General features: G+C 32.1%; 2 protein-coding genes and 1 long non-coding RNA gene across 3 annotated transcripts; 1 reads left to right on the forward strand and 2 right to left on the reverse strand.

Annotated features, from left to right (window-relative positions):
- Positions 1 to 926: 926 nt before the first annotated feature.
- LOC134241242 (uncharacterized) lies at positions 927 to 4,839 on the reverse strand. The gene is made up of 3 exons (XR_009986619.1): positions 4,757 to 4,839; positions 1,711 to 1,752; positions 927 to 1,413 (listed from the first exon to the last, which is right to left on the reverse strand). It is a non-coding gene; the product is annotated as an uncharacterized LOC134241242 (long non-coding RNA).
- LOC134241240 (short-chain collagen C4-like) lies at positions 3,918 to 17,586 on the forward strand. Its single transcript, XM_062723302.1, has 4 exons — positions 3,918 to 4,000; positions 13,833 to 13,980; positions 16,356 to 16,589; positions 17,317 to 17,586. The coding sequence occupies exons 2-4, from the start codon at positions 13,833 to 13,835 to the stop codon at positions 17,559 to 17,561; spliced, it is 627 nt and encodes a 208-aa protein (XP_062579286.1). The 5' UTR covers positions 3,918 to 4,000; the 3' UTR covers positions 17,562 to 17,586.
- Positions 17,587 to 21,826: 4,240 nt separating this feature from the next.
- LOC134241243 (heavy metal-binding protein HIP-like) lies at positions 21,827 to 25,161 on the reverse strand. The gene is made up of 2 exons (XM_062723303.1): positions 24,991 to 25,161; positions 21,827 to 22,242 (listed from the first exon to the last, which is right to left on the reverse strand). The coding sequence occupies exons 1-2, from the start codon at positions 25,148 to 25,150 to the stop codon at positions 21,851 to 21,853; spliced, it is 552 nt and encodes a 183-aa protein (XP_062579287.1). The 5' UTR covers positions 25,151 to 25,161; the 3' UTR covers positions 21,827 to 21,850.
- Between the last annotated feature and the right edge of the window lie 2,521 nt (positions 25,162 to 27,682).

Genomic DNA, 27,682 nt, shown 5'->3' on the forward strand with positions numbered 1-27,682 from the left:
ATTAGATTTCACTGCAATAGTAATAGTTCTGCATGGCTTTAAGTTAAACAAGTTTGGCTTTCCAGAAAGCCTGAAATGTCATCTCTTTGGTATCAATAATGTCAAAGAAATAAAACAGAAAGGGAAATATTTTAATGCAATGAATATATGGATTATTACACCTGAAGTTCCCAAATGACTTATTCAGCAAACTCCACAGTAAAGTACAGTTTCTTTTGGCCGCAGTATATATATGGAAAGCATGGACGTCTGCGAGAGCACCCAAGGCGATTTTTTGTGAAATTTCATTCTAGCGGTATTTGTGCTTCTGGGTGTTTACAATTTTATACTTTAAACTCAAATACTTTCCTTGAACTATATTTTCTTAACACAATACGGAATTATCAACAATAATCATCATTCATTTAAAAAAGCAGCTAATCATTAAAGTTTGACAGGAATTAATTTAATAATCCAATTACAGACTAAAAAATTAACATAAAATTAGCGTTGACCACTCTTCATTCATTTTTTGCAGAATCTAATTGTAAGCTTGTTCTTTTGTGCGAGAAACAGTTTTCCCTTTCGCGTCAACAAATCTATATATAGATATCACGTCATTGTCAATTCTCCTTGTGTGGCTTACCAATTTAAGAAGGCATAGTATCATGAGTATTGAGGATCAATATATATACGACACACCGAAACTATAGATATTTATAAGCATCGTACTTCTTTTCTAAATTTTCCTTGGCTTTCAATAGGCCTAAACCGAAAGTAGATCTCACACTCCTAAGCTAGTTCTTCTAAAAGAAAACTAGTTTACAAGCTACTTGGAACTCTGTAAAAGATCGAGGACTCCCGAAAGATTAATGGAGGCTTACACTAGGACTTCACTTCCGGCATACAATCTTAATGTGTCATCTCCCGAGGGAGATGACAAAAAACATCTGAATTTTCTCTGTAGTTTGTTCAGTTGGGGTAAAAGAAACCAATAATACATGCTATAGCTATTATTACAAATGATTATGGTGATGAAAAATAACCATTCAATGCAAAGGTCGTCTCGAAACCGTACATATTTTTTCCATAGTTTATTAGTTTCCACTGCATATGCGATTGCTTTGAGAGATGCAAGAACTTTCTTAATCATTTGTGCCCATGAAATATCGACTGTCTTCATCTGAAAGATTTTTATCAGAAGACACAATAGAGCACACATATCCAACAAGGCAATTATGAAACGAAGAGTTATATAACCTTCACTGGTGTTGTTTGTTTGATACCATAGGAAGACATGAGCAACAATTGTAAGCGTGAGAACAACTCCTATAATGTAGACATACGTTTGCATATCACTGTCCACTCCATGACATTTATAGATACACCATCCATTTGTTATTAGAGATTCAAGGAAGTAAAATATACGCAGTCCTAAAAAAGATTAAAACACATAAATAGTATGATTATACCCCATTATTCCAACAGGAATGAAAAATAAATCAAATATCAAAGAAAGTTATGTTGTAAGAGTTGATATGCATGTGCTGAAAGGATCTCTCTCTCTCTCTCTCTCTCTCTCTCTCTCTCTCTCTCTCTCTCTCTCTCTCTCTCTCTCTCTCTGCTTCACGAATATTAACAGGCAGTTCATCCCGTTTGAGATGATTGTTATAAATAAATAATTGTGCAATTTTTATATTCAAAAAATGCTGTACATAATGAAACCGTTACCTTCAATGATGGTTTTTTTCTTCATCCCAAATAACCACATGTCTGAAAAAAATAAACATTTTTAAACACAAGTTAAACTGCATTAAAGTAGTAATATATTAGACAAAGCAACCTTAAATAATAGTTCTTTCAGCATTATAAATAAAATTTCGTAATGATTTTCTAGGCTTTGCTTATTACATGTAGCTGTAAGTACCCATTAGCACAAAAAATTATACAATTATTATATAGCTAATAAATAGTCTCTAATAAAACACCACCAAAAATCTAGAGAATTTTAGCGTCCAATATCTTGACGTTTTATTGAACGCTAACTTTGTATTACGTATATGAGTATGTCCGAAACATTCCGAACACGAGTGTTCAATATCGATGGCCCCGTTGTAAACAAAAACAAGAGGCCCATGGGCCACATCGCTCACCTGAGAATCTTTTGTCATGTTGTTCTTTACCAGATTTCCCCCTTGTAATACATATTGTGACCCCACCATATACCCAAATGATCATAATTTACACAATTTGAAATCTACACTACCCAGGATGCTTCCAAATAAGTTTCAGCTTTTCTGGTCCAGTGGTTCTTGAGAAGAAGATTTTCAAAGATTTTTCCTATATATTTCTATGTAAAATTTTGATTCACCATTGTGGCCCCACCCTACCCCCGGGGATCATGATTTGAACAATTTAGAATCTACACTACCCCAGGGTGCTTCCACATCTGTTTCAGCTTTTCTGGCCTAGTGGTTCTTGAAAAGAAGATTTTCAAAGATGTTTCCTATATATTTCTATGTAAAACTTTGATTCCCCATTCTGGCCCCGCCCCAACCCCTGGGGTCATGATTTGAACAATTTAGAATCTACACTACCCCAGGATGCTTCCACATCAGTTTCAGCTTTTCTGGCCCAGTGGTTCTTGAGAAGATGATTTTCAAAGATTTTTCCCATATATTTTTATGTAAAACTTTGATTCCCCATTGTGGTCCCGCCCAACCCCCGGGGGTCATGATTTTAACAATTTAGAATTTACACTATCCAAGGGTGCTTCCACATAAGTTTCAGCCTTTTTGGCCCAGTGGTTCTTGAGAAGAAGATTTTTTAATGACCCCACCCTATTTTTGTCTTTTCTTGATTATCTCCCCTTGCGAGGGGATATGTCCCTTCATTTTAACAATTTAAATTTCCCTTCACCCAAGGATGCTGTGTACCAAGTTTGGTCAAAATAGGCCCAGTGGTTCTTGAGAAGAAGTCGAAAATGTGAAAAGTTTACAGACGGACGGACAGACAGACGGACGGACGGACGGACGGACGGACGACGGACAAAATGTGATCAGAAAAGCTCACTTGAGCCTTCGGCTCAGGTGAGCTAAAAAGTTGTCTGGTCAAATTCTCAGAGCTAAATTAAAGAAAGGAATTGGCATCTAATAAGATGTGTTTATTTTTCACACAAAAATAAAATTGTTTATTAAAAATATAATACGTATTATACCCATTAGAACATAAATATGCAAATCATATCGCTCGGTAGGGTCATCAGAATGATGCGATATTAAACACTAACAGGACAGAATACTGATACTAAAATAACATTAATTTGAGGGTTTTTTTTTTTTTTTTTTTTTTTTTTTTTTTTTTTTTTTTTTTTGTTGTTGTTGTTGGAATAAATATTACAAATTATGTGGAAATGTTTAGCTATATAATAAAGGAGTTATTGAACTTGTATTGGTGAATATATTCACCAATATAAGTTCAATAACCCTATAATATATAATGATAGTTACTTGTTTAGACATAAAAAATAAATCAATATCTTATACAAGCAAAGAAAAGAAATCTAAACCGTTATGCATACCCATTCTTAATTTTTCTATTGAAATAAAAACTTTACTGTTGGTATCATAAATTCTTGCAGGCTTCAATTTTCAAAAAAAAAATCAGATAAAGGTCATCATAAAAGTAAACAGAAAGTTGTTTACACATTGTGATTAGTGTTAAACGTTATTTTTGCTGGGTATTTCTTTGATGTTTGTAAACGAATATTAAACAACAATACATTCATAAATAAGTCAAATGTTCTCGATTCATTTTAATTGGCTTACGCAATATTGTAAAGTATTAATATATATTATCTTTCATGACACTGATATCAAATTATTTTTTTTTCTTGTCTACAATTCCTTTACATTATTAAACCTGTAGGGAACAGCCCGATCAATTTTGTTGAGTGGGCGTCACAAACTAACAAAAACTCTCGACAAGGACACAAAGAGGAGCACAGCACACAACAATACCGGTATATTTATTTTTCATATGTATTGGCAAAACTTTTTCCTTCTGTCTCCGCTCCTGCGGAACCAATAAGATAATATGGTATATTGTAAGATATTTATTGATAGAGAATTATATGGTTTGTTCTTTAAATGGCCTTTTTGCACCCCCACCCCCACAAGAAAAAAAACTGTGCAAAGTTTATAAAATTGCGTAACGACACAATGTATTTTGAATTACGACGATGTTCACGTATAAACTGTATATTGAATTGGAAATTCCAATTGTTTATTTATATCCGTGGTTTATTTTTAAATCCTTGTAAGATATCGATTTACATAACATTTTCACTTCTACTGTATCTATCAACTTAAGTTTGAATAAAGTTTTTATTTGAAAAATTAATTATGATCATTATCTATATGAGATTTTAAGTCAATTGAGCAAGTTGTTTTTATATGGCTGCATTGCTTGAGTTTTAATTCATATTCTTAAAGTTTGTTTTAATTTTCTTCTTAATTTGATTTGCATTAGTTTATCATTTTTTTTTCAACTAACTTTAGTTAAAATAAGCATTTTTAAAAAAAATACTGGAATGTTTTATCTAAATACACAATAAATTCTTTATCCTTTACAGCTATAGACATTTCGAATGGCACATCATTGATATCTTAAATCATAGGGAAAAAAATCTATAAAAGTTGAAATTGAAGTTACCTGTATACTTTATGAAAATTGATTTACATATAACAACAAAGAAAAAAGCAAAATAAAACTTAACTGTTCAAGGTAAATTTGGTATCCTTATCGAAATAAATGTATCGAAGGAGAGTAAAACGGTTCAAAACTTCTAGCACTGAACCAGAAAATCTGGAAAAATCAATAAAGTATCAATGCTGTTTAACTTTTTTAAAATAGCTCTCGGTGTTTTGCATGTAATACACGTCCTCTGTGACGGAAAATTAAATGTCGTTTTCCTTATATTGCTGCCGTCCCAGAGTTAGGGTTGCTAAAAGATATTGTTTTCTTATGAATGTATTTGGAGTGTCGATCATTAAGACTTTTCTTTGAGGAACTTGAAATATGGAAAAACGAACACTTGTCAAGTTCAAAAGTCTTTTTAAACAATACAAATAGGTAGCAGAGCAAATTTGGACCTCTTAAACATCGGAGGTGTGATATGTCTCAGAGAGTACATAAGCAGCCCCTGCCGAACGGGAAAATCAACAGACAATTCAGCGTGTAAATAAAAGCCAAACAATACGAATGAAAAATGAAAAACTCAGTCAGAATTTAACTTACTGAATAATTGTATTTGCTGAAAAGGCAATTGTGTCAACCATTAAACTTTCTACACAAGATTGTTGATATTCTACTTTCATCAACTTGTTTATCAGTAACTTACCTCGTTTCAGAAAATTGTACATACGTATTCGTAGGGAACATGCTTTTGCGTGTTGAATCAACTTAGATACAGGACTCCACTTGTCTGCTTGTGGAAATTCGGACAGATAGAGCGCTACAGGTCGCCACCTTTTTGTCGGTCACTTCAAGCATTCTTTCTTGCAGTGTATGCTTTCCCTGGGTTTTAGAATTGTATTCGGTAATCCCTTTCTGTCATGAACCATTTTTACACTATTAACCACAATTAAATTAAATTGGAACCGTTCATAGGTAATCATTATTTCAGAATTATGAGTTCAAGATATGGAAAATTATCGGATGCCATTTTTCAGCAGAGTAAACATTTAAGAATATAAGAAAGAAGACCTTACGTGAGCGACAAAAAGTGCCGGCGTAAATCAATTTTCACAATGCATGGATCTGTAGCTCTTTGTTTTACCCGTATTTTCTCAAGCAGAGAGCTACAGTTCCGCAGTAATTGCTGAGAGATAAAACCGCGTATGTATGTGACAATTAAAAGGTATATGCTGCATAAGTCCAAATATGAAAGGGAAGAAATAATCACTAATTGACAATACGTCGACAATATATCTTAATGTCGAACTGAAGGCCACTGCAAGTGTTACATCTTCTTTTTCAAATATAAGATTTGAACAAGTTTGCGTCATATATCTGACTTATACACAGTAATTGCAACGCTACATGCACCCGCTACCCCTGTGACGGTTAAGAAAGCCCTGAAGGGATATGTCGATTTCTAAAAAGTGCAAAACTAATTTAAGATCTCGAATTACATAACCCATTTCCTAAAATCATCATTCACTATTTGTTATCTCAATTTTTTAATTCGATATCTCGAATTACACAATCTGTTCCCAAAATTGCCAATCATTTTCTAGATATGATATATCAAATAATACAATCTTTCTCTTCATTTAGACATCCCGTTCTCTTGGATTGCAATTATGGGATCTGCGAATCCCATTTTTGTACCAATGAATGCATCTTCTTTTACTCAAACAACCCATTCTGAATTGTGTTTTATTAAATCAATGCACAATGATGCTAATATAATAAAAAATTCTAAGACAGTCACTTTACTGGTACAAATATGAAGGAACTAATATATCGTTTAGAAAAAAAATTATGTAATCTTCTCAAGTAGGACCATTATTTTTTATGAAACGTTATGTGCACGTACACTTTGTCCTTTTTATAAGGTTTGGTTACAGCGAGGGTTTATTTCCATGTCATTTATCACAAATTGTAGTATAACATAACTTTTTATACATAAGGGAAATATTTATTAAAAGTGTTGAATATGTTATTATTTCCATGCTTATGAACACTTTAATATATAAAATTACGTATCATTTTCACAGAATGATCATTTGCAAGATTTAATTTGTAACTAAAGCTCTCTCCATTGTATTCAAATGGAATTTAAGAACAGATTGATTTATGTATTTCGTTTGTCCTTCTTCTAAGACAAAATGATTAACAAAGATAAGAATCTTAATCTAAACACATGAAAAATAAACAATAAATTTGCCTAAACAATTTGAATTCAAAACTAAAAAGGATGCAATTTTTCATATATGGTAAAAATAGAGAATCGTGATTTATGATATTTGCTACTCTGCAGTTACATCGATTAATTGTGCATTTCATAAAATGCATTATAGGTGCATGTAACAGGTTGCCTGAAAAAATAAATACGCACCATCCTGATGTGGAAAAAATACGAGACCAACAGGGTTACCTTAGCAAAATTTATCTGTTCGTGAAAAAACAGATAAACATCAAGAAAACTATTGAAAACCCGAATTCTATAATACAGTCCTTTTGTCGATCCTTTCTAATTTATTTGATTTATACCGGTATTGTTAACATTGGATGAATCTAGTATTTTTAAAACAAAAATTATTCGAGCACTTTCTAAAGTGGAAAATTCATTTGACAGACAGAAATGTCAAGAGGGCGCCGTTCTTTGTAAAAAAAAAAAAAAAAAAAGGCACTAAAATGAAAGGAAAAGCAACAAAAAATTGTAAAAAGTTAAAGTTACTTTTTATAACAGTTTTACGTGCAATCCATGAATATTTAATTTTGAAAGACTGCTTAGGATAAAACCTGAATAAAACAAGAATGAACATGAATGAACATGAATTTTCACAGGTATAGACGGAAGTGTTTTGGAATCATGAGATTTCGTGGTGGCTGAATTTTAGTGGAATTCATGAGTACTTATCATCTTAAAATTTCCCTCTAAGTTAAAAAAAAAATTAAGTAAAAAAAAATATGATTACAGACTCAGATTTTCTCTTGTTGATATTTTGGAATATGAGAATACATGAACATACGTCCCCATAAACCTATAAAATTTAACAATTTGCCAAAATTTACCCCAACAAAATCTCGTGATTCCACAGTATTCAGTATTGTTATGATAAGCTCTTGGTAGCGAATATATGTCTATTTTTCAGCTGTTTGCAGCTTTTTAAAAAAATTCTTTGAAACATTACTTATTTATGTAATAGATTCCTGAGCAACTTTTTTTCACGAGAATTATTATAAAAAGACAATATCAACTGCGAGTTGACTTTAGCTTTTCCACTGTCAACTTTTATCATTCTTGTAGTAATATTCCACTATTACCTCATATACTCAACCAAAAAAGAAACGCATATGGTTTCACTTATCAAAGAGAATTTGGAAAAAGTATATGGAACAAGAAGAATATGGAGATAACGAACATAATTCAATCTCAAAGTCCATAAAACAATACAAAATAGGAGCAGCGCAAACACGGACCTCAGAAACATCAGAGGTGGAATCAGGTGCCATGGAGGAGTGAGCATCTCCTGCTGACCGGTCACAACCGCCGTGTGCTCCTTGTCTTGATCGGGAAATAACGTAAAAATCCGTCGTCAATTCAGTGTACAAATAACTGACTAACAATAAGTATGAAAAACGTCAGTCAGCATTTGTTTCAATCATAAATTATATTTGCCGACAAGGTCATTGTATCGACCATAGAACTTACGAAATGATGACTGTAAACGAGACTGCTGATATTTTTGTTTCATCAACTTGCTTGTCAATAATTTACCTCGTTTTAGAAATTGTTCATACGTAGAGCATGCTCTTGCGTATCGAATCAACTGAGATATATACACTCCGTATACAGGTGATGAAGGTTGCTGCATAAGTAAGGGAAGATGACGATAGAAAAGTTAAAGTCATCACGTTTATCATATAGCTTTGTTGTTAGATTACCATTAAGTCTTTCTCAAGTAAAATATCCAAGTATGAAACAGATGTGTCAGACTCTGTAGTAGCTTTTAAACTCAAGCTAACCAGGATATACCTGGTATTGTATTGACGTAGGAATGGAATCGACCATTGTTAATTGACAATACGTCGTCGATACATCTAAATGTCGAGTTGAAGGCCACAGCAAGTGTTTTTTTTTTTTTCGTGCGTAAGATTTTGCACAAATTCTGCTTCATATGAATATAAAAATAGGTTGGATCAGGTGCCATGGAGGAGTGAGCATCCCCTGCTGACCGGTCACACCCGCCGTATACTCCTTGTCATGATCAGGAAATCACAAGAAAAATCCGTCGTCAATTAAGTGTATACTAGGAAATAATGGACTAACAATAAGTATGAAAAACGTCAGTCAACATTTGACTAATGATAAATTGTATTTGCTGACAAGGTCAGTGTATCGACCATAGAACATACGAAATGATGACTTTAAACGAGACTGCTAATATTCTTCTTTCATCAACTTGCTTGTCAATAATTTACCTCGTTTTAGAAAATATTCATACTATAGCATGCCCTTGCGTATCGAATCAACTGAGATTGACCATAGAAAAGTTAAACTCATCACGTTTATCATATAGCTTGGTTGATAGATTACCATTAACGTCTTATTCAAGAGCATTTTAGATATTAATTAAAATTCAACATCCAAATGTTTGACGTTATAATGAAATTAGCTTAACTTCGAACTGGTCCGTTCGAACCATCAGCGGCCTTTAAAGATCCCAATTTATTTTTTTACTAAAATATTAAGTTCCATCAATAAAAGTAAAACTTTTCTGACTTCGTGTTTCATATGAAAAATTTTGATATAAAATAGATATAAGATATAAATAGAACCTTTTTTTAAAAAACAAAAACATTATTGTCCACGACCTTTTTGGAGAACCCTTACATATATGTGCTTTGTCAGTTAGGTCATGCATAGAAGAATTTGCTACATTTTTTTCTCACAAATTATCGAAACAAAGGTTTTCAGAGAACATTTTATACACAATTGTGTTGTAATACAATTGCATCTTATCAAATACATATATAGACAATTTAAAAAGTTAGATAAAGATATTTTAGATCTTAGATAATTATATTTATTTGAAGTAATTTCTTCGTTGTCTTGATGATTTAAAATACTTCTTAACATTTTTCATTGTAGATATCATAAATCTTGTTTTGGAAATATAGAAAATACTCATATTGACTATATCATTGTTGTATTTTTGGGGAGAAACTAAATATTTGGCGATGCAGTCTTTAAAACTGAAACCGATCAATAGATCATCAATAAAAATAAATCAGATTGGTGGTAGTACATAATTATTTTAATGTGCACAAGCATTGACAAAACAAAAGAAATATATTTATTTATCTGCTTAAGGACAGATGATATAAACAAAAAATGGATGCCTGGATTGGTATATATTTTTTGGCCTAATTTCATTGCAAATGATGCAAATAATAAATTCCTAGAATATAAAGAAATTGTAAACCTTCTGTGATGTTCATAAGTATGCCCTTCTGAAACCATCCTTATTTATCTATACAAAAATTTTTCACTTCAAATTCCATTTTTGTGAAAATTTGAATAAAAAATCAAAACCTACGCTGTGAAAGTTTTTCGTTTTACTCATTTAATCATGACCCAAGTTGTTATTTTCAAATTTTTTGACAAAAGTTTGTTAGTATCATCTGTCCTTAAATCTCAAAACACTGAAACCAACTTAGAAAAACGATTAATTAAATCAAATTCTAAAGTATATATTTTTAGTGAGGCCAAATTGAAGCCAGGTCAAAATGGTATATTAGAGACCAAAATAGACACCAGGCTATGCCAATGGGTTTTAAAGTGGGTGAAAGTGACAATTAGGGGCAGGCAAGTAGATTACTGAGTAGTACTGTGTATCATATTATTTTTGTTTTTGATTCCTTATCGCCCTTTTACATAGCTTCATAAATCAGTTTATTTTGTTAAAATAGTTTATAATTCTATGGATCCCTAATACAATGCTGTTGTGTTGTATATTATACTTAGGCGGCTTTAATTGATCTTAAGTCTTTTCTTTTGACGTCCCAAACATTGAAAGCTTAAGAACGTAGTGTTTTCATATCAAGCCCACATTGATGAGAGGAAGGGTTGCAACTTTTAGAATGGCTCTTTCATTACATGTGCCTAATACCCAGTAGATAGTACAGGAATTTAAAATGATAAAAATACATTTGCAGATAGATATGAATGCAAGACATTATATATGTTGTTTTGTTTCAGTCTGAAAGGTTCATCTAAAATTAGTTTTATTCAATTTCTAAAAGCCTGGAGCAGATATAATTCACGGTTCTCCTATGAGACATCATGTGAAAGCTACAAAAATAAAAATACAAAATAATCCTTGTGTGGTAAAATAGACAAAAACAAGACGGCGGCAACAAGGTCCGAAAAAGATAGTTTAGCACATATGTCACTGTCAATGTCACTAGGTCATTGATCTTGATGTTAATTGAAAGAAATTAATTATTGGAGCATGCATATCAAACAGGAAGTCACTAACTCCTGTGGTTCAAATGTAATGATGAAAGTTCGGAAAAAAAACTATTTGAGCATTGGGTCACAGTCAAATGCATACGATCATTGACGTTGGTGTCATTTGAAAGAACTTAATTTGTGGAATATGCAAAGCAAATATGAAGTCTCTTTTTTTCAAGGTTCAAAATATGACAACTGGTAGTCAAACAAACAGGAAAAACAATATACGTCCTAATCTATTGATCTTGGCGCTAACAATTCCAAGAAGCTAACATAAATTGATAGGTTTATATTATCAAATTAATTCAGAAATTCAAAATTTTGATAAAAAGATTCTAATGTAACTTTCTTATACACAATATTGAAGATATCAGTTCTGTGCGCTTAAAAAATTGGTTTTGCAGTTCACTTAAATATCATTGCATTGACATTTTATTGTAGAAATGGAGTAAATTTATATTGCTGCATCCAAAAAACATGTTACGCGCTTCTGCAAATAAAAGTTCTATACTTGTGTTAATTATTAGATTTATAATATGCTAATAAATATTGTGTAAAAGTGTAGCAATCAAATTAAAATGGTTATGTAACAGTTATTTTGTCCAACTCTTGAAATACGAGAATGTGGTCAACATATATAAAACTAACAAAAGACCCCGCATTATTTCTAAGTTAAAAGCGAAGAGGTATGTCTTTCGTTTGAAGGGTAAGGATGCACACATATATTTTTCAATAAGATTAAAATTTGGTTTTCAAAAAGCAGCATACTATGATTGTTGCACATCACTTGTTTCTGATTGATTGATTGTATGTTGTTTATGTTCCTGTCGAGATCTTTCACTCATATAGAGATGTCACTACTTGCCGGTAGCTGAAAACTCTGTCCTATACCCGGCACTCAGGGCCATTGAGCAGGGAGGGATCTTTTTCGTGCAAGCACCTACTGCGACACGGGACCTCGGTTTATACGATCTCATCCGAAGGACCGGTCTCTACGTCCCACAGTGGGATTCGAAACCGAGACGTAAGGACCATTTCCTTACTTTGCCACTCTAAAGCAGACGCTCTAACCACTGCGCAACGCAGGCGACCACTTCTCTCTGTAATAAAATTTTAACCCACTGTATAATAACATCCTAGCTATGGGTTGAAAAATTATTACAGAATCAGGTGTCTGTGCTCTTTTTTATAGAACGAATGGTTAACAATCAAAACATATGTACCTTTTAGATAATTTTTTAAAGAAAAACGAGAGGTTTTTCTTCACATAAAATTTTCCTAGGTCCCAGATATCTCGTAAGAATAGTCCAAAACATCTGTTACATGGTTTTATGGTAGATTTATGAACATGTCCATTGCCGATTTTATGGTGTGTTCTCTATTTTCCATTTACTTTCCATCCAATGTTAATACATTCAGTTTGCAACCCATTTTCATTTCAAAATCTTTACATTTGCTGAATATGTTTTTCCTTTATATATTTCGGAGACCGTTACCATTAATCAGTGCTTGAACCACAGTAAGCAAGCCACCTGCGTAGATTTCTTGAACAGTGGCTATTCTATGAGTTATGAATACAATTACATATTCATCTTAAATGCAATATTTAAACAAATTAGATTTTATTTTGAATGATTTTTAATACAGATGTAAATATAAACAATAAAATATTTTCTTTGCTTGTTAGCAGGAGTATTAACGTCGCAGCTATTGCAGAAAAAGAATTGCATAACCCAATTACTCGGGTTATACGTATTTTTTCTGCAACAGCTGGGACATTAAAACCCGTACTGACATTACCAAAGAAATCATTTTATTCGTATTATTCAAATGAATCACAATCATAAATATGGCAAGTCAAACATTGCAATATTCGATCTTTCCATTTGTATTGTATAATTTTTAATTGTATTCTATAATTTTCTATTTGTATTCTATAATTTTCCATTTGTATTGAATAATTTTTCATTTGTATTCTATATTTTAAATTTGCATTGTACAACTTTTCATTTGCATTGTATATTTTTCATTTATATTGTAAAAAAAACATTTGTATTGTATAATTTTTCATTTGTATTCTGTATTTTCTTTACTTTACTGGTCACCTGTCTGTATATCGAAGATCAGACAGGCAGGCCAGTCTATGCTCAGACTAGATAACACGTGTGCACTTCCCGGAACATCTCAAGTATTACCAAATCCGATATATGATTAGATTAAACCAATGAAATCTTTTGTAATAAACCAAAATAAACAATCCCTTGCATACAGTGCAAATGAAAAAATATACAATACAAATGGAAAATATAGAATAAAATTAAAAATTATACAATTCAAATGATTTTTTTTTTCAATATAGATGAAAAATTATACAATGCAAATGAAAAATTATACAATGCAAATGAAAAATTATACAATGCAAATGAAAAATTATGCTAATCAAATGAAAAATTATACAATGCAATTGGAAAATTTAACAATACAAATGAAAAAGATCGAATATTGCAACGTTTGACTTGCCATACATAAATGCAGTAGGCATTTGGAATAAATTTACAGAGCGGTCGGTATTTTCTAAAGACATGGTTTAGTTTTTTATGTTTAGATGACGTCATTCATCCCCTGTATTTGCTCGGTGCTGATTCTGACAATAACTAGTGTCCACGTCGTAAAGGGAGGCTCATCAGGAGGGACTGTGTATACTCGCTGGGGTCGAAAGGACTGTCCAGGATCAGCAAAGTTAATATATTCAGGTAGGCTGCTTGGATACGGCTGGAATACGTCTTGATAGATTCAGAACACGGGTACTTGACTTTGCTTATACCCCCGAATTCGATTAATTTGGGGTATAGTTTTTGCCGTGTCCGTCCGACTGTCTTTCTAAATTTTTTTGTCCGCAGAACTTTATTCTGATCATAAATTTTGAGTGAGTTTGTCTATGGCTTTTATATTTCACAAATGTATTCCTCAATTGTGACAAGACCTAAGCCTTTCTTTTGGTACATGTACCACCAAATTTGACCTCTTTACGTTGACCTTTTAGTTTGACCCACATTTACCATAACTTTGAATTGTTGATGGAAGGACTTTCATACTTTACATGTATATTCATTTTTATACGACCTTTCAGTGAGTATAATATTTTTGACCTTTTGCCATAATTCACCTTAGAGTTTGATCCACTTCGCATTTTAAAAACTTTAATCTTGGTCATATCTTTTAAACAGTTAAAAATGGGGCTTTCATATTTCACCGATGCATTCTTTGTGACATCTTCAACCTCGTCATCTGGTGGCAACATTTTTTTTCACAAACACATTTTTTTAATTATTATAAAATTAACCCCATACCTAATAATATTGTTATGTGTGGGGTTATTTTTTTATATATAAGAACTAGATTTCTTGAGTTCAAAAATGCTTGTTCATTTTGAATCTTTAATTAAGGAAAGAGTGAACAAAAGCCTAAAGTTGCACAAGCAAATAATTTTTATGCCCCTGTAGTCGAAGATGCAGGGGTATATTGTTTTTGTCGTGTTCGTCCGTCTGTCTAGCTGTCTGTGTATGTGTCTGTATGTTTGTTCGCAAAAACATTTAACCTTGCCCATAACTTATAATTTAGTGGAGCTAATGAAATGACTTTCATATTTCAAATGTTTAATCCTTGTGACAAGACCTTCCTTTGGGTAACATAGAATTTGACCTTTTGACCTTGGAGTTTGACCAACTTTTACACAAAAATTAAAAACTTTGGCCATAACTTTGTTACAGGAACTTTTGTTTGATACCAACAACTTTGTTCTTTTGACCTTGGCCTTGACGATTTCCATACTTATAAAAAAGTTTAACCTTGGCAATAGCATTTGAATGGTATGTGCTAGAGCTAACATACTTCATATATGTAATCCTTGAGAGACCTTTCATTGGATACAAAGAACGTTGACTTCTGACATTGACCTTGGAGTTTGGCCTATTTTTATTTTTAAAAAACATCTACCATTTCTTTAAAAAAGTTAGGGCTAGGGCTTCTATAATTCACACATGGTGTATGTAATCCTTGTGACAAGACCTCTCTTAAGAAAACAACAACTTTGACCCTTCATAACTTTGAAGTTTGACCTACCTTTCAAATATAACTTTTGAACAGGATATGCTAGGGCTTTCATATTTCACAATTGTTTTTTCTTGTGAGAAGAACCTACTTTATTAGGATACAAATATATTTAATTTGCATTTAAGAACTAAGAAACTAAGCAACTAAGATAAGTTAAACCTTTGTTATGTTTGCTATACGGGGGCATCAGTGTTTCACAAACACATCTTGTTTTACATGTAGTTCTTTCTTTTAAAAGTGGGATGCCGTCATAGGTGACCAAGCGTTCCTGTAAATTCTTAATTGATGATCATTGAAGATCACATCGCCTAGCAGGCAATGTCTACTTGGATTGCCAGTAAAGTGACTGGGTTCCAAGTAGAAGGAGGAAGTAGTGCTCTGATTCAAGAATATCCAGACAAACCAGAAATTCATTCGTACTCCAGTTTTCCAATAAGATGGTTAAGACTAATCGTTTTAAGGTTATGATGACAGTCCTAGATAAGATTAAGTAAGATATTGAAAAGAATAGATAATTTGGTTGAACGCAGTATCAGGCGCGGATCCAGATTTTTTTCTTCAAAGGAGGAGGAGGTCCAAACTTGTCTGAAAACAAGTCCAGAAAATTTGTTGACAAGCCAAAACAATATTTCCTATATGTGAAAAGAAAAAATATTTTGTTGTAGGAGTAGGGAAAGCAGCATTCCTTCACGTTTTGAGCTTCAAATGTATAACTCTTCCAATCAATTTAACAGGAATCTGCGTTTGCTGGGGGGTCTAACTTCATATTTTTGTTACTTACTATGTACATTTAATAACTCTGCAAATTCCGGGGACACATGTCCGCCCCCCCCCCCTTCCCCTACTCACCTAAGCACCCACCCCTCGATCCCAACACGAGCATAGCTTAGATGAGAAAGACATACGACTGACTGGAAGAAAACTCATTTACTGATTTGGAAAGAAATGATTTTTCAGTCAATTATAGTTGGCAATTTAGTTCGTTAATAAACAGCTTAAAATTATTGTAATGCAGGTTTTGCTGGAGGATCTTATTATACGCACAAGGGCGCCGCGGTAGACCCACTCTGTTTGCCAACAGACCCTCAATGGGGTTCCCACAACAGTTGGAAGGACGGGCATAGAGGACTCCTTTATGGGGCTGAATACAAGGGTGTTCCTAGTGACTTTGTGTCCCATCTCGTGGATCATGACGTGCCCTGTGCTGTCTGCGAAACTGTCGGTGAAAAGTCCGTAATAGTTATTCCAGGTAAATCGAGGAATTTGTAGTAATTTTTACTCCTAAATAGAAAAGTCTCGTTATTTTTATTTCAAAGAATGAAGGACGTGGAGATAACCAACAGTATTCAACATCAAAGTCCATAAAACAATACAAAATAGGAGCAGAGCAAACACGGACCCTTAAAACATCAGAGGTGGTATCAGGTGCCATGGAGGAGTGAGCATCCTCTGTTGACCAGTCACACCCGCCGTGTGCTCCTTGTCATGATCGTGAAATAACGGAAAAAAATCCGTCGTCAATTCAGTGTTTAAATAATGAACTAACAATTAGTATGAAAACGTCAGTCAGTTGACTCAGTGATAAATTGTATTTGCTGACAAGGTCATTGTATCGACCAAAGAAGTAATAATTTTAAAACATCGATGTTTCTATCAAATCTACTTTGTCTACATTAAACCTGCAAAATGATAAATAATACTGCACTCCTAGTATATAAATTCAAATTAGTAAGATACTATGATGAGGGACCAATGAAAGGATATAATTTTCATTTGTCATGAAATGTAAAGCAACATTTAAACAAGAATGCTTTATAATTTTTAAAATTAACTAGAGTCATGTATTCTTGGTACATGTACAAGTTTCATGAATTTTCGTTATATTTTAGAGATTTATTATTTTATTCTGTCATTTCTAATCAAAATCAGTCAAAAACGTACATTAATCAATGCATCTTTTTAAAATATAATTTCAGCGAGAACATCTTGTTACTCAGGCTGGAAAACAGAATATAGCGGATATCTGATGTCCGGTAACTATGACTATGAGGCTGGTTCTGTATATTCATGTGTTGATCGATATCCCCAAACTGTGATTGGAGGAAGCCCACGCAAGAATGGTTATCTTTTCTATCTGGTAGAAGGAAGATGTGGCAGTCTAAAATGTCCACCCTACATGGACGGCTGGGAAATTACCTGTGTCGTTTGTTCTAAGGCATAGAACAAACTATTACAAACATTAAAATGAAAACAATGTCACTTTGATTTTTTAAAATTATTTTTAGATCACCCGTTCGGCCAAAGTGAGTATTTTAAATGGATAATTGTTTGTTGTTGGTCTTTGTCGTTAAATACTTTAATATTTTCATCTTCTCCATAAGCACTCAGTCTTGATCAATTTCAAACAAACTTGACACAGAGTATTCAAAGGTGAAGTATGTCCAAAGGAAAAGTCACACCGTTTTCCAAGGTGAAATAATTAGGGTTTTCAGAAAATTTGGTAGCATCTTTTAAAAATCTTATCATTACAGGAACAATGGACCAGAACAGACTGAATTTACGTGAAATCTTTCTGACATAATGTAGATTCGATGGGACCACATTGGGAGATCAAATACTTCTCCTAAGACAACACAGTTTATAAAGAGAAGAATCTTACACTGAAAAAAAATAAATCTGCCGTGACAAATTGATTTCAAGACTAATAGGTGCAATATTATACTACAAAACCAAAACAAATAATCGTGATTTATGGTATTTACTACTTGATAAATATCTCGATTAATTGTACATTTTTTTAATTAAATACTACTTTAAATGTAATAGGTTGCTTGAATAAATTAACACGCGATATCCAACTGTCAATGGATGAGAAAAAAGTCCTTCTCTTATGAGTAAAATGAATCTTTTCAGGAGAAATAAGTGATGCATATTATAAGACATATTGATTACGAATATTAATATCTACATCTATGTACATAAAAAAAGTAAATAAATAAGACTAATTTCATGCACTTTTTTTAAACATTCTGATCAAATTAAACACTAGTGTCGTTATGCCAGGTTTTTATGCAAAAAGAAAAATTCTAATTTTACTTTTATTTCTCCATTTGTTTCATTTCGATAAGTACGTTATGTGACATCGATTAGTTTAGGAAAGCAAATGAATTGTAAAATATCTAAGTACTTTGAAAGCTTTGAAATACTATGGTATTGTTCTCTTACCCGAATATTTTTGTAAAATATTTCAAGTTTGTCTTGTGTATATTTTATTTATTTTCAAACAATTTAAATGAAAAGCTTCGTATTTTTTTTAGGTTAAACAGCTCTATGTAGATATCCTTTAGTATTCAAGCTCAAAAGACTTTACAACATAAGAGCAGAGTAAACACAGATAATCTTGAATTATGCAAAAAATGGTGGGATCAGATGCTTTGGACGAGTAAGTTTTCTCTATTCAAAATATATCTGTAAATAAACCCTGTTCTTTGGTTGTGTGCAGGTGGACCATACCCGATGCATATTCAATTCCAAATCAGTCTTATAAATAATTAAAAATAACAAAACTGTTCTTAACTGAAATATGAGAATAGCAAAAGTAATTGCACTCAAACGTTCATTCAAACAATAAATCAATGAGCAGAGCAAACACGGACCTCTAGAACTTAAGAGATAGGATCATGTGTCATGGAGGAGTAAGTATTCCCTGTCGACCAGTAACATCCACCTTGTGCTCCTTATCCTGATTGGAAAACGGAAAATTCCATAGACAATTCAGAGTGTAAATAATAGCATAACATCAAGCAAGGAAAATGTTCTTCGGCATTTGACTTAATGACAGATTGTTAATTCTGACAAGGTAATTATATCGTCAAGGAATCTCTAACAAAATTGTTGATATCCATGTTTCATCGATCAACTTGTTTGTCAATAGGCTAGCTTCCCTATATTAAAATTTGTTCGTAGGTAGATCATGAAATTGTGTTTCTAATCCTTTTGTAGAAATAAACTTCAAATGAAGTTGATAAGTGGTGCATTGCTACATACATAAGGGAAGAAGTTGACGATGGAAAAGTTAGTCATTTTACTTGTACATGTTTATCATCAAGTGCAATGTTACCATTTTTTTCCCAAGTAAAATATCCAGAAAGGAAACAAACGTATCAGAGTCTATGAAAATGATATATAATCAACAATTGCTGAAACATTCAACGCAGTGCGAACATCATTTTAAAAACACGATGTCTACCCCTGTTGTTTTCGTTCAGACAAAATTGAAATATTCTTTGAATTATAAATAACATTTGAAAACTTTCAATTTTTTGTAGTAATAATCACTTCATTCCCCTTCACTCATCTCACACACTAAGAAAAAATCCAAAGATTAATGAGCTCTATTGACTCGGTATCTCAATACTTCCCCTTCTTTTAAGGTAAGAACCACTATAAATTCACGATGAAAATATGTCACTATATTGATTTTTAATTTTTAATATTCTATTTATTCTCGAGCTTTTGCCTAAAACTTTTAATATCTTCACATCTTTTGTGACGGTATGTTTTAAGGGAACTTTTTGTCTGTGAAGATTTAAGTTTCATATTTAAATTGATTGGTTCAATCAGTGTTTAGATGAGCTTTATGCTTTTAATAAAAACATTAATAATTAATAAAAATTAATAAAATTAATAAAATAATGATTAATAAAAACATATGTATATACGTGAATTTCGCGAAGTGAAGAGAAAACATCGGTGAAATGGTACAAAAATTTGCACTTGAAAATGCTTCCGAAAGTGTTTTGTAAGGGAAGGCAAAATAATGCGATTAGATGAAGGTTTATTATATATTTAATATCCGTGCAGAAGGCATAAAACGCGAACAACTAGAAATTCCAAATCTAGGATCACAGTTAGGGTAATTTTTCATGCCAACGCCTACCGCGGCCCCGGTGTTTTTCAATGTTACTTCCCAGAGACCCGTGACTTGTACTTCTAGAGCCGTGCGCTTTGCAAAGGAACAGTCCATTACTATGATTTTGTCTAATATCTGACTCGTCACAACGAACAAAAATCGAACCCGGGCATCCCGATCAGGAGGCTTGGGCTTTATCACTAGGCTTATACGTTTTTTTTTTTATATTTTATGGTCATTTTTTTAAATGGATATTCTTTTCCATTCATTATTTACTTATCTGTTCAAAGATTATCTTAAACGTATTTTCATAATACATTGTAATTTCCTAAGTTTTACACAATCACAAAAATCCATCCTGTAATTTTATTTTTGTAATTTTTTTTACGTCATGACAACAAATTAAATTTTATGTTTTTATTGTAATCTTTCTATATTGTAAAATAGTTTCTTTACATATATCTCTTATTTAAAAAAGGAGATTCATAATTTGGAATTATGACAATTAACATTGTTGTTTGATAAAACGGATATTAAAGTTACTGCTGAAACATAAACAACATACAAACAAAAAAATCCATTCAAGGGTTTTTTTCTTCACAAGAGAACAAGAATTGAAAGAAGTATAATCCACTGAAAAAGAATAATAACACAAATAATGCACACTATAGTATTAAAATCAACACAAATGGTTCTTTTGGGGGGATCAGATAGTGTGCTACATATAAAAAGCCTTTAAAGCCAAGGCTACCAAAATGCCATTCAAATATATAATTAAAATCCTGATAATTTAACACACACACGAATCTTTGTTTTTAAGTTTTAAAGCAAAATGGGTCTTAAATACTTCTTATTAATGAATTGTAATTAAGTGTTCACTGAGACACTGTTGATCACGAATATCCATTTTTCTCTAATACTATTTCCAAATTATGCAAATCTCTTGACTATTTCTACTAATTAATTTTTAGACATTAATAATTCTTAACAACATAAGTATCCAAAATCACCAAGAAGCTTTAACATTATTTACTAAAAGTGAAATATCCCTCTGCTCCAAATTTCACCATTTGTTTCTTTTTTAATTCCCAATATTGATTATCATCATCAACAACAGCACAAGATTGAAATGAAAAATTATTTAAAGTATGAAGCGATGCCTGTTATGTCCTAATGTGTCATTTCTTGATTTACATATATAATTATGTTAGTTATAAATTATATTTATTTTGATAGATCTGCATATATTTAAGACAATAATTCTGTTACAATTTAAAGCCGGTGAATTATGACCAGTCAGAATAAGCGTATTCTCCGTCTGTACCAACTGTTCTTATCCAGACTTCGTCTTTTTTCTACATTTTTATAAGAGCCGCTGAAGTTCCGGACGCCTAGAGAGTACTGCCTGACACACCCTTGACATGATTATGACCCATAACGTTACCGTTGATAACAATTTGAGTGTGGAAGTGTTTGTAGTGTTTCTACCCATTGTCACATTGGCAATGTCCTCTTGTACTTTTGTCAATTTTATAATATAAATCATAAAATACATTTATTTCGATAGTTTTGCATATTTATTGTAGACAATAATTCCGTTACAATTTAAAGCTGGTGAATGATGACCAGTCTGCATAAGCATATTTTCCAGCTGCACCATGTACTCTAATCCAGACATCTTCTTTCCTCTTCATTTTTATAACGGCTGATGAAGATCCGGATAGCCTATTAGAACTACCAGTCACGCCGTCCGCATGATTATAACCAATTATTTTTCCGTTGAGAACAATTTCAGTGTGAAAATATTTTCCCTCTGTTGTCAGAATCGTCCATTGGAAATAGTACAGCCCATCATCAGGTGCTGTGAATTTACCGGTGTTAGCGTTATAGGCATTTCCAGAGTTTTGCGTTATTTTTCCAAATACAACAACAGCGGTTGAACCAAGATTTACTTGTGTCTTCGATAAACGTGCATGAAAAGCGATGTTTTCTATGAAAAGAAATTTAAATATAAGCATCAAAGGGTATATGAAAAGACCAAATTATCCTTACTTTATTCTGCTTTTTGGAATATTTTTACAATAAGGAATGTAATAATAACATTGCAAACAACTTTGAAATAAAACTCTACATTCCAGAAGGATCTAGGCCAACGAATGAATATATCATGATATTTTTATAACGAAGAAATGTATCGTTTCAAAGGACTTCTGTCATATTTATTCACTTTAGAATTAAATCCATCAATGCAAGATCTTTCTAATTTGAAATATTTGATATCACAGTCGAATGTTTTTTTTAATTTGGCTTAGCCTGTGAAATCCTCTAATTTAAAATGGCTAATAATTAAATTACTAGTATAATGTTAGGCGTATAATCTTAGAATCTCTCCAGCACTCAATATTAGCTAGTTTTATACCTCTCGAGAAGATAATTTTTGTAGACCAAGTGTGGAAAATTCGGATTTTATTATACAAATAGAAATGACTACATTATGATAAAATTTATGTTGTTTACCGGTAAATAATATTTTACCAAAATGCAAGAAAAGCAACAAATGGTGTAACATTCGTTAGTGGAAATCCACTGAAACGAAATAAAATTTTCATGTTTAGATAAAGCCTTGTTGTGTTACCTAAGTTGCTATCAGTTAATGTAATATATCGTTCTGTTAAAAAGATATCAGTTTCTAAAAACATATGGACATAAGGCAAAAAAACCATGATGTTAGAGGACGTAACAGAGCAGCAAGTAGCAATAAAAATTTACTTTGTATTCGGGAAACTTCTTTAACAAACTTCAAAAATTCTGTATAAAACAGGAAATATATGAAAAATTATCCGTGAATTTGTATATGAAGGATATGGAGATATCGAACAGTATTCAATATCAAAGTCCATAAAACAATACATAATAGGAGCAGAGCAAACACGGACTTCCGAAACATCAGAGGTGGGATCAGGTGCCATGGAGGAATGTGCATCCCCTGCTGACCGGTCACACCCGCCTGTGTGCTCATTGTCATGAGCGGGAAATAACGAAAAACCCGTCGTCAATTTAGTGTATAAGTAATTAACTAACAATTAGTATGAAAAACGTCAGTCAGCATTTGACTCAGTGATAAATTGTATTTGCTGACAAGGGCATTGTATCGACCAAAGAACTTATGAAATGATGACTTTAAAAGAGACTGCTGATGTTCTTATTATTTTATCAACTTGCTTGTTAATAATTTACCTCGTTTTAGAAATTGTTCATACGTAGAGCATGCTATTGCGTATCGAATCAACTGAGATATAAATACTCCGCAGGTGATGAAGGTATATTGCTGCATAAGTAAAGGAAGTTGACAATAGAAAAGTTAAAGTCACCAGGTTTATCATATAGCTTCGATGTTAGATTACCTTTAATGTCTTTTTCAAGTAAAATATTCAAGTATGAAACAATTGTGTCCGACTCTGTGGTATCTTTTATCTATATAAATAGAGATTATAGTTTTTTGTTGTAGAGAATTTGAATCGGACGATGAATGGTCTCCAAACAAACAGGCTAAAAATCTTGTCAATAGATTTAGGAATGTCATTAGACGTTATTTGCACTTTACTGTTCCGGAACAAATAGAGTTACACGGTAAAGAATTTGAAAACACTGACAATCTAGTTCGAGCTTTTTGCACAATTTTTAGCAAAAATATGTGTTAAGGTATTCAATATATAATGAAGGGATTTTGAACGATTTTAAATGATTTCAATCTAGTCACATTGCTAGATAACGATAAAGGTGAAATTAACCAAATTCACAAGACTGATGACATTTAAGGAGACGGTCATTTTGCACATTGAAAGTTTTCCAAGAGTTATCTGCCCTTGATAAAAAGATTAAAAGGTTTGATTTCTCAAAATTTCATATTCTAATAAAGAGGGAATTTATGCATATTTTCACCATGAGATTTGTTTGAAATTCAAATTACTTTTTACAATATCTTACAAAAACATGGGCTGCTAATAGACTTTAATGTTAAATTCATGGTGAAATTAATTGGCCATTATTCAAAAATTTGTAAATTCCTTTGATGGAGTATTTTTATTTGATAATATCTTCAAAATGCTATCATGATTAAAGATATTTGACCATTCATTTATCAAGTACAAAATACATGTACAGTCGTTATACATTGACTACCTTAAGTGTTATGGATACGTTTTTATGAATGGCGAAGACGCTACAAATCGTGTATGAAACTTTCTTGACGTTGTTTTTGACGTTACAATGTTGGTTGATCATGCTCCGTGGTAACAAAACAAACTACTTTAAGTATTGGATAACATGAGTTCTATCTCATCAAATGGAAGGAAAATTCACACTTTACACAAATATGCGCTTTTATTTAGGAAAATGTGTTTATCTATAATCTTGTAATAATAATATGATGATGGGGAACGTATTTTTTGAATGACACTCGTATATTTATAATTATTTAATTTACGCATTTCAAGATAATTTATCGATTTTATTGACTCATGATGTGTTAACGGTCATTTTTCTGCAATTGACTTGTCTCACAAACTTAAATTGTCGTAGGCAGACCAAAATTCAAAATCATGAAATCCACTATTTCGCTTAAATTTTGAAAACACTAAAGCAAGTTATAAATTTTTGTTTAATTTTACTTTCATAATTGTTATTTAATTTATTTCTACTGTAGACAAGAGTATATTAAATAAGAGTAAATAAATACCTTCCTTTTTAACTGAACAGTTCCTAGTTTGAAATCCCATCCCTTTACAGACTGTGAAGTATTTGTTGTATTTATCAATGAAGTCTTTTGTAACTTCTTTTGCCCGGACTTCCAACAGTATGCTTCCGACAAGGAGAATCACTTTAAGTATGTTCATCATATTTAAAGATATTGTAAATACACCAATAATATTTTAGAATACTCTCCAATGGACGAGGCTATCTGCTATCTGCTTGAAGGATTTCTGTTTGCTGGCAAATTCAGCCTCCCATATTGAAAAATAGGAGGTATATGAAGAGAGTTTTGTTCCTTTTTTTTCTATGACGTAAAGATTCATCTTAGAATGGAACGTGCAATTTTTGCTCAAAACCGAAATATTTATGGAACGTTGAATATTCCATTACTTTTTATATTTCATGAGTTTTAGTTTTAATTTCTAGGAGGTTCATATGTATATTCATTTGAACAATTGTAATGAGTTTTTTTTATTGTAACTAAATTATGTGTATGAACAGCTTAGATTATTGTATAAAATTCTCGTTCGTTGCTAGCATTGTTAATTATTAGTAAGTGGATGCAAGCGTAAATACTTACAATCAACTAGTAAATTAACAACGTGATTTCAAATTATTGAAAGCGTATGAATGTGTTGCCACTTCCTGCTGAGAATGTTAATAAGACTCGATTACAATATAATAAACACACATACTTTTAGGCTATAGTATCCGTTTTCATGTGTATTTTCTGTTAGTCTAATCTGTAATAACTGAAACAGCTTGGTTTATTTTAAAATTCCCAATTTTCCTTCCTCTTCTTACACAATGTAGTTTAACAAAAATAAGAATCTTACGCTGAAACAATAACAGAAAAGAATACATCTACCGTGATTTATGATATGTATATATCGATCAGCTGTGCATGTCATACAATACATTTAAAATTACACGTTGTTTTAAAAGAATAATAATAAACGCACAACATCATACATCTGATTTAGAAAATAACAGGATTTTTCTAACTTCAAACGTCTATTTTCTCTTATTCTGTTTATGATTAGAGCTATTTAAAAAAAAACATAAAAAATGTGTATTTTGATTCGATCAATACGATCGTCATGTGGTTAACTTATCAATTCTGTCATCGATTGGTCTTCTTGGTATATACTGAACATTTTCTGAATAGGGTAGTAATACAAATTGTTAAAGGAATGTGAAGAAAGGTAAAGTTAAACTAATGACCTTTCTCCATTCCTTTACAGTTCTCTGCTTTATATCCCATTCCAAGAATTTCTCTACAAACTTTATAGTACATGTATTTATCGATGAAATCTTCCGATGTTTAATTGGCATGAACCTTTCTCAATATCCATACAATTGAAGCTATAGGGTATGGAACGCCGTCACTGCCTTATAGCAGAACACTGCGATTGCACAACATCAACCTTCCATTACATTATGTCAACTCTATATGATATTTACTCACACTGGTATTGCATTGTGTCAACTTTCCATTACATTAGGTCAACTCTTTATGACATTAACCCACACTAGTATTGCATTGTGTCAACTTTCCATTACATTATATCAACTTTTTATGACATTAACCCACACTACTATTGCATTGTGTCAACCTTCCATTATATTATGTCAACTCTTTATGACATTAACCCACACTACTATTGCATTGTCTCAACCTTCCATTACATTATGTCATCTCTTTGTGACATTTATTAACACTACTATTTCATTATCTCAACTTTCCTTTACATTAGGTCAACTCTTTATGACATTTACACACACTACTATTACATTGCGACAACTTTCTTTTACATTATGTTAACTTCTCTTTGTGACATTATGTCAAAAGATTTTTACGTGGTGTTAAGATACATTTATATAATTTCAACTCAGTATTACATTATGTGCACTCTCTACTATTTGGTCTAAGTAGTTCATTACCTGATGTGAATTTATCTTAATTTGATATCAAGTCGCTATAATACGATGTCAGAATTTCATTACATGATGTCAAAAAATTGTCACATGTAGTGAATTCTTCTACTACATTTAATATGTCATCAATATGCTACATGACGCCGTGAATCAATTTCATGATGTGAATTTGCCCTTACTTTTTAACAAATCGTTATTACGTTATGTCATTGTGTCTTTACATTAATTGTGTCAAAAATGCTCAGCCTCTTGTCAGCATACGTGTATCTTTGGCTATTTCATATTGATCAGATGTGGAAAACTCATGTTATACTGTGCGCACTCTTCTACATTATGTCGATTCACTATTACGTTATGCGAACACGGGTGTCCTCGGCCTTTATATGCGCATAACGTATTTTCCGCGTTCCGCAGGCACTAAAAATGGCGGGAAAGAAAACAGTCACAGAAGAAATTCTCGGCGATTTGGGAATGGCATATTTAAATGAAAACGTAAAGCGACAAATGATTGACAATCTTGAAACGTGCAGCCAAGGCCTTCACACTGCGACTTTGAATTAATTTCAATGGCGTTTACTTTAATTTAATCTGATAATTAGATAAATCAAATATTATGAGTCGAGCAGCTTTTTTTTATTTTCATATTGAATTGTTTTTTTATATATAAGTCTTAAAATTCTTATCTTATTAAGAACATTGTCATATATTTTTTATCAGTCTCTACCTCTCCTTTTTATTTT

Source organism: Saccostrea cucullata, unplaced genomic scaffold (genome assembly GCF_032062105.1).
Source record: "Saccostrea cucullata isolate Sc308-1 unplaced genomic scaffold, CSIRO_AGI_Scuc_v1 ctg4157, whole genome shotgun sequence".
Lineage (NCBI taxonomy): Eukaryota > Metazoa > Mollusca > Bivalvia > Ostreida > Ostreidae > Saccostrea > Saccostrea cuccullata.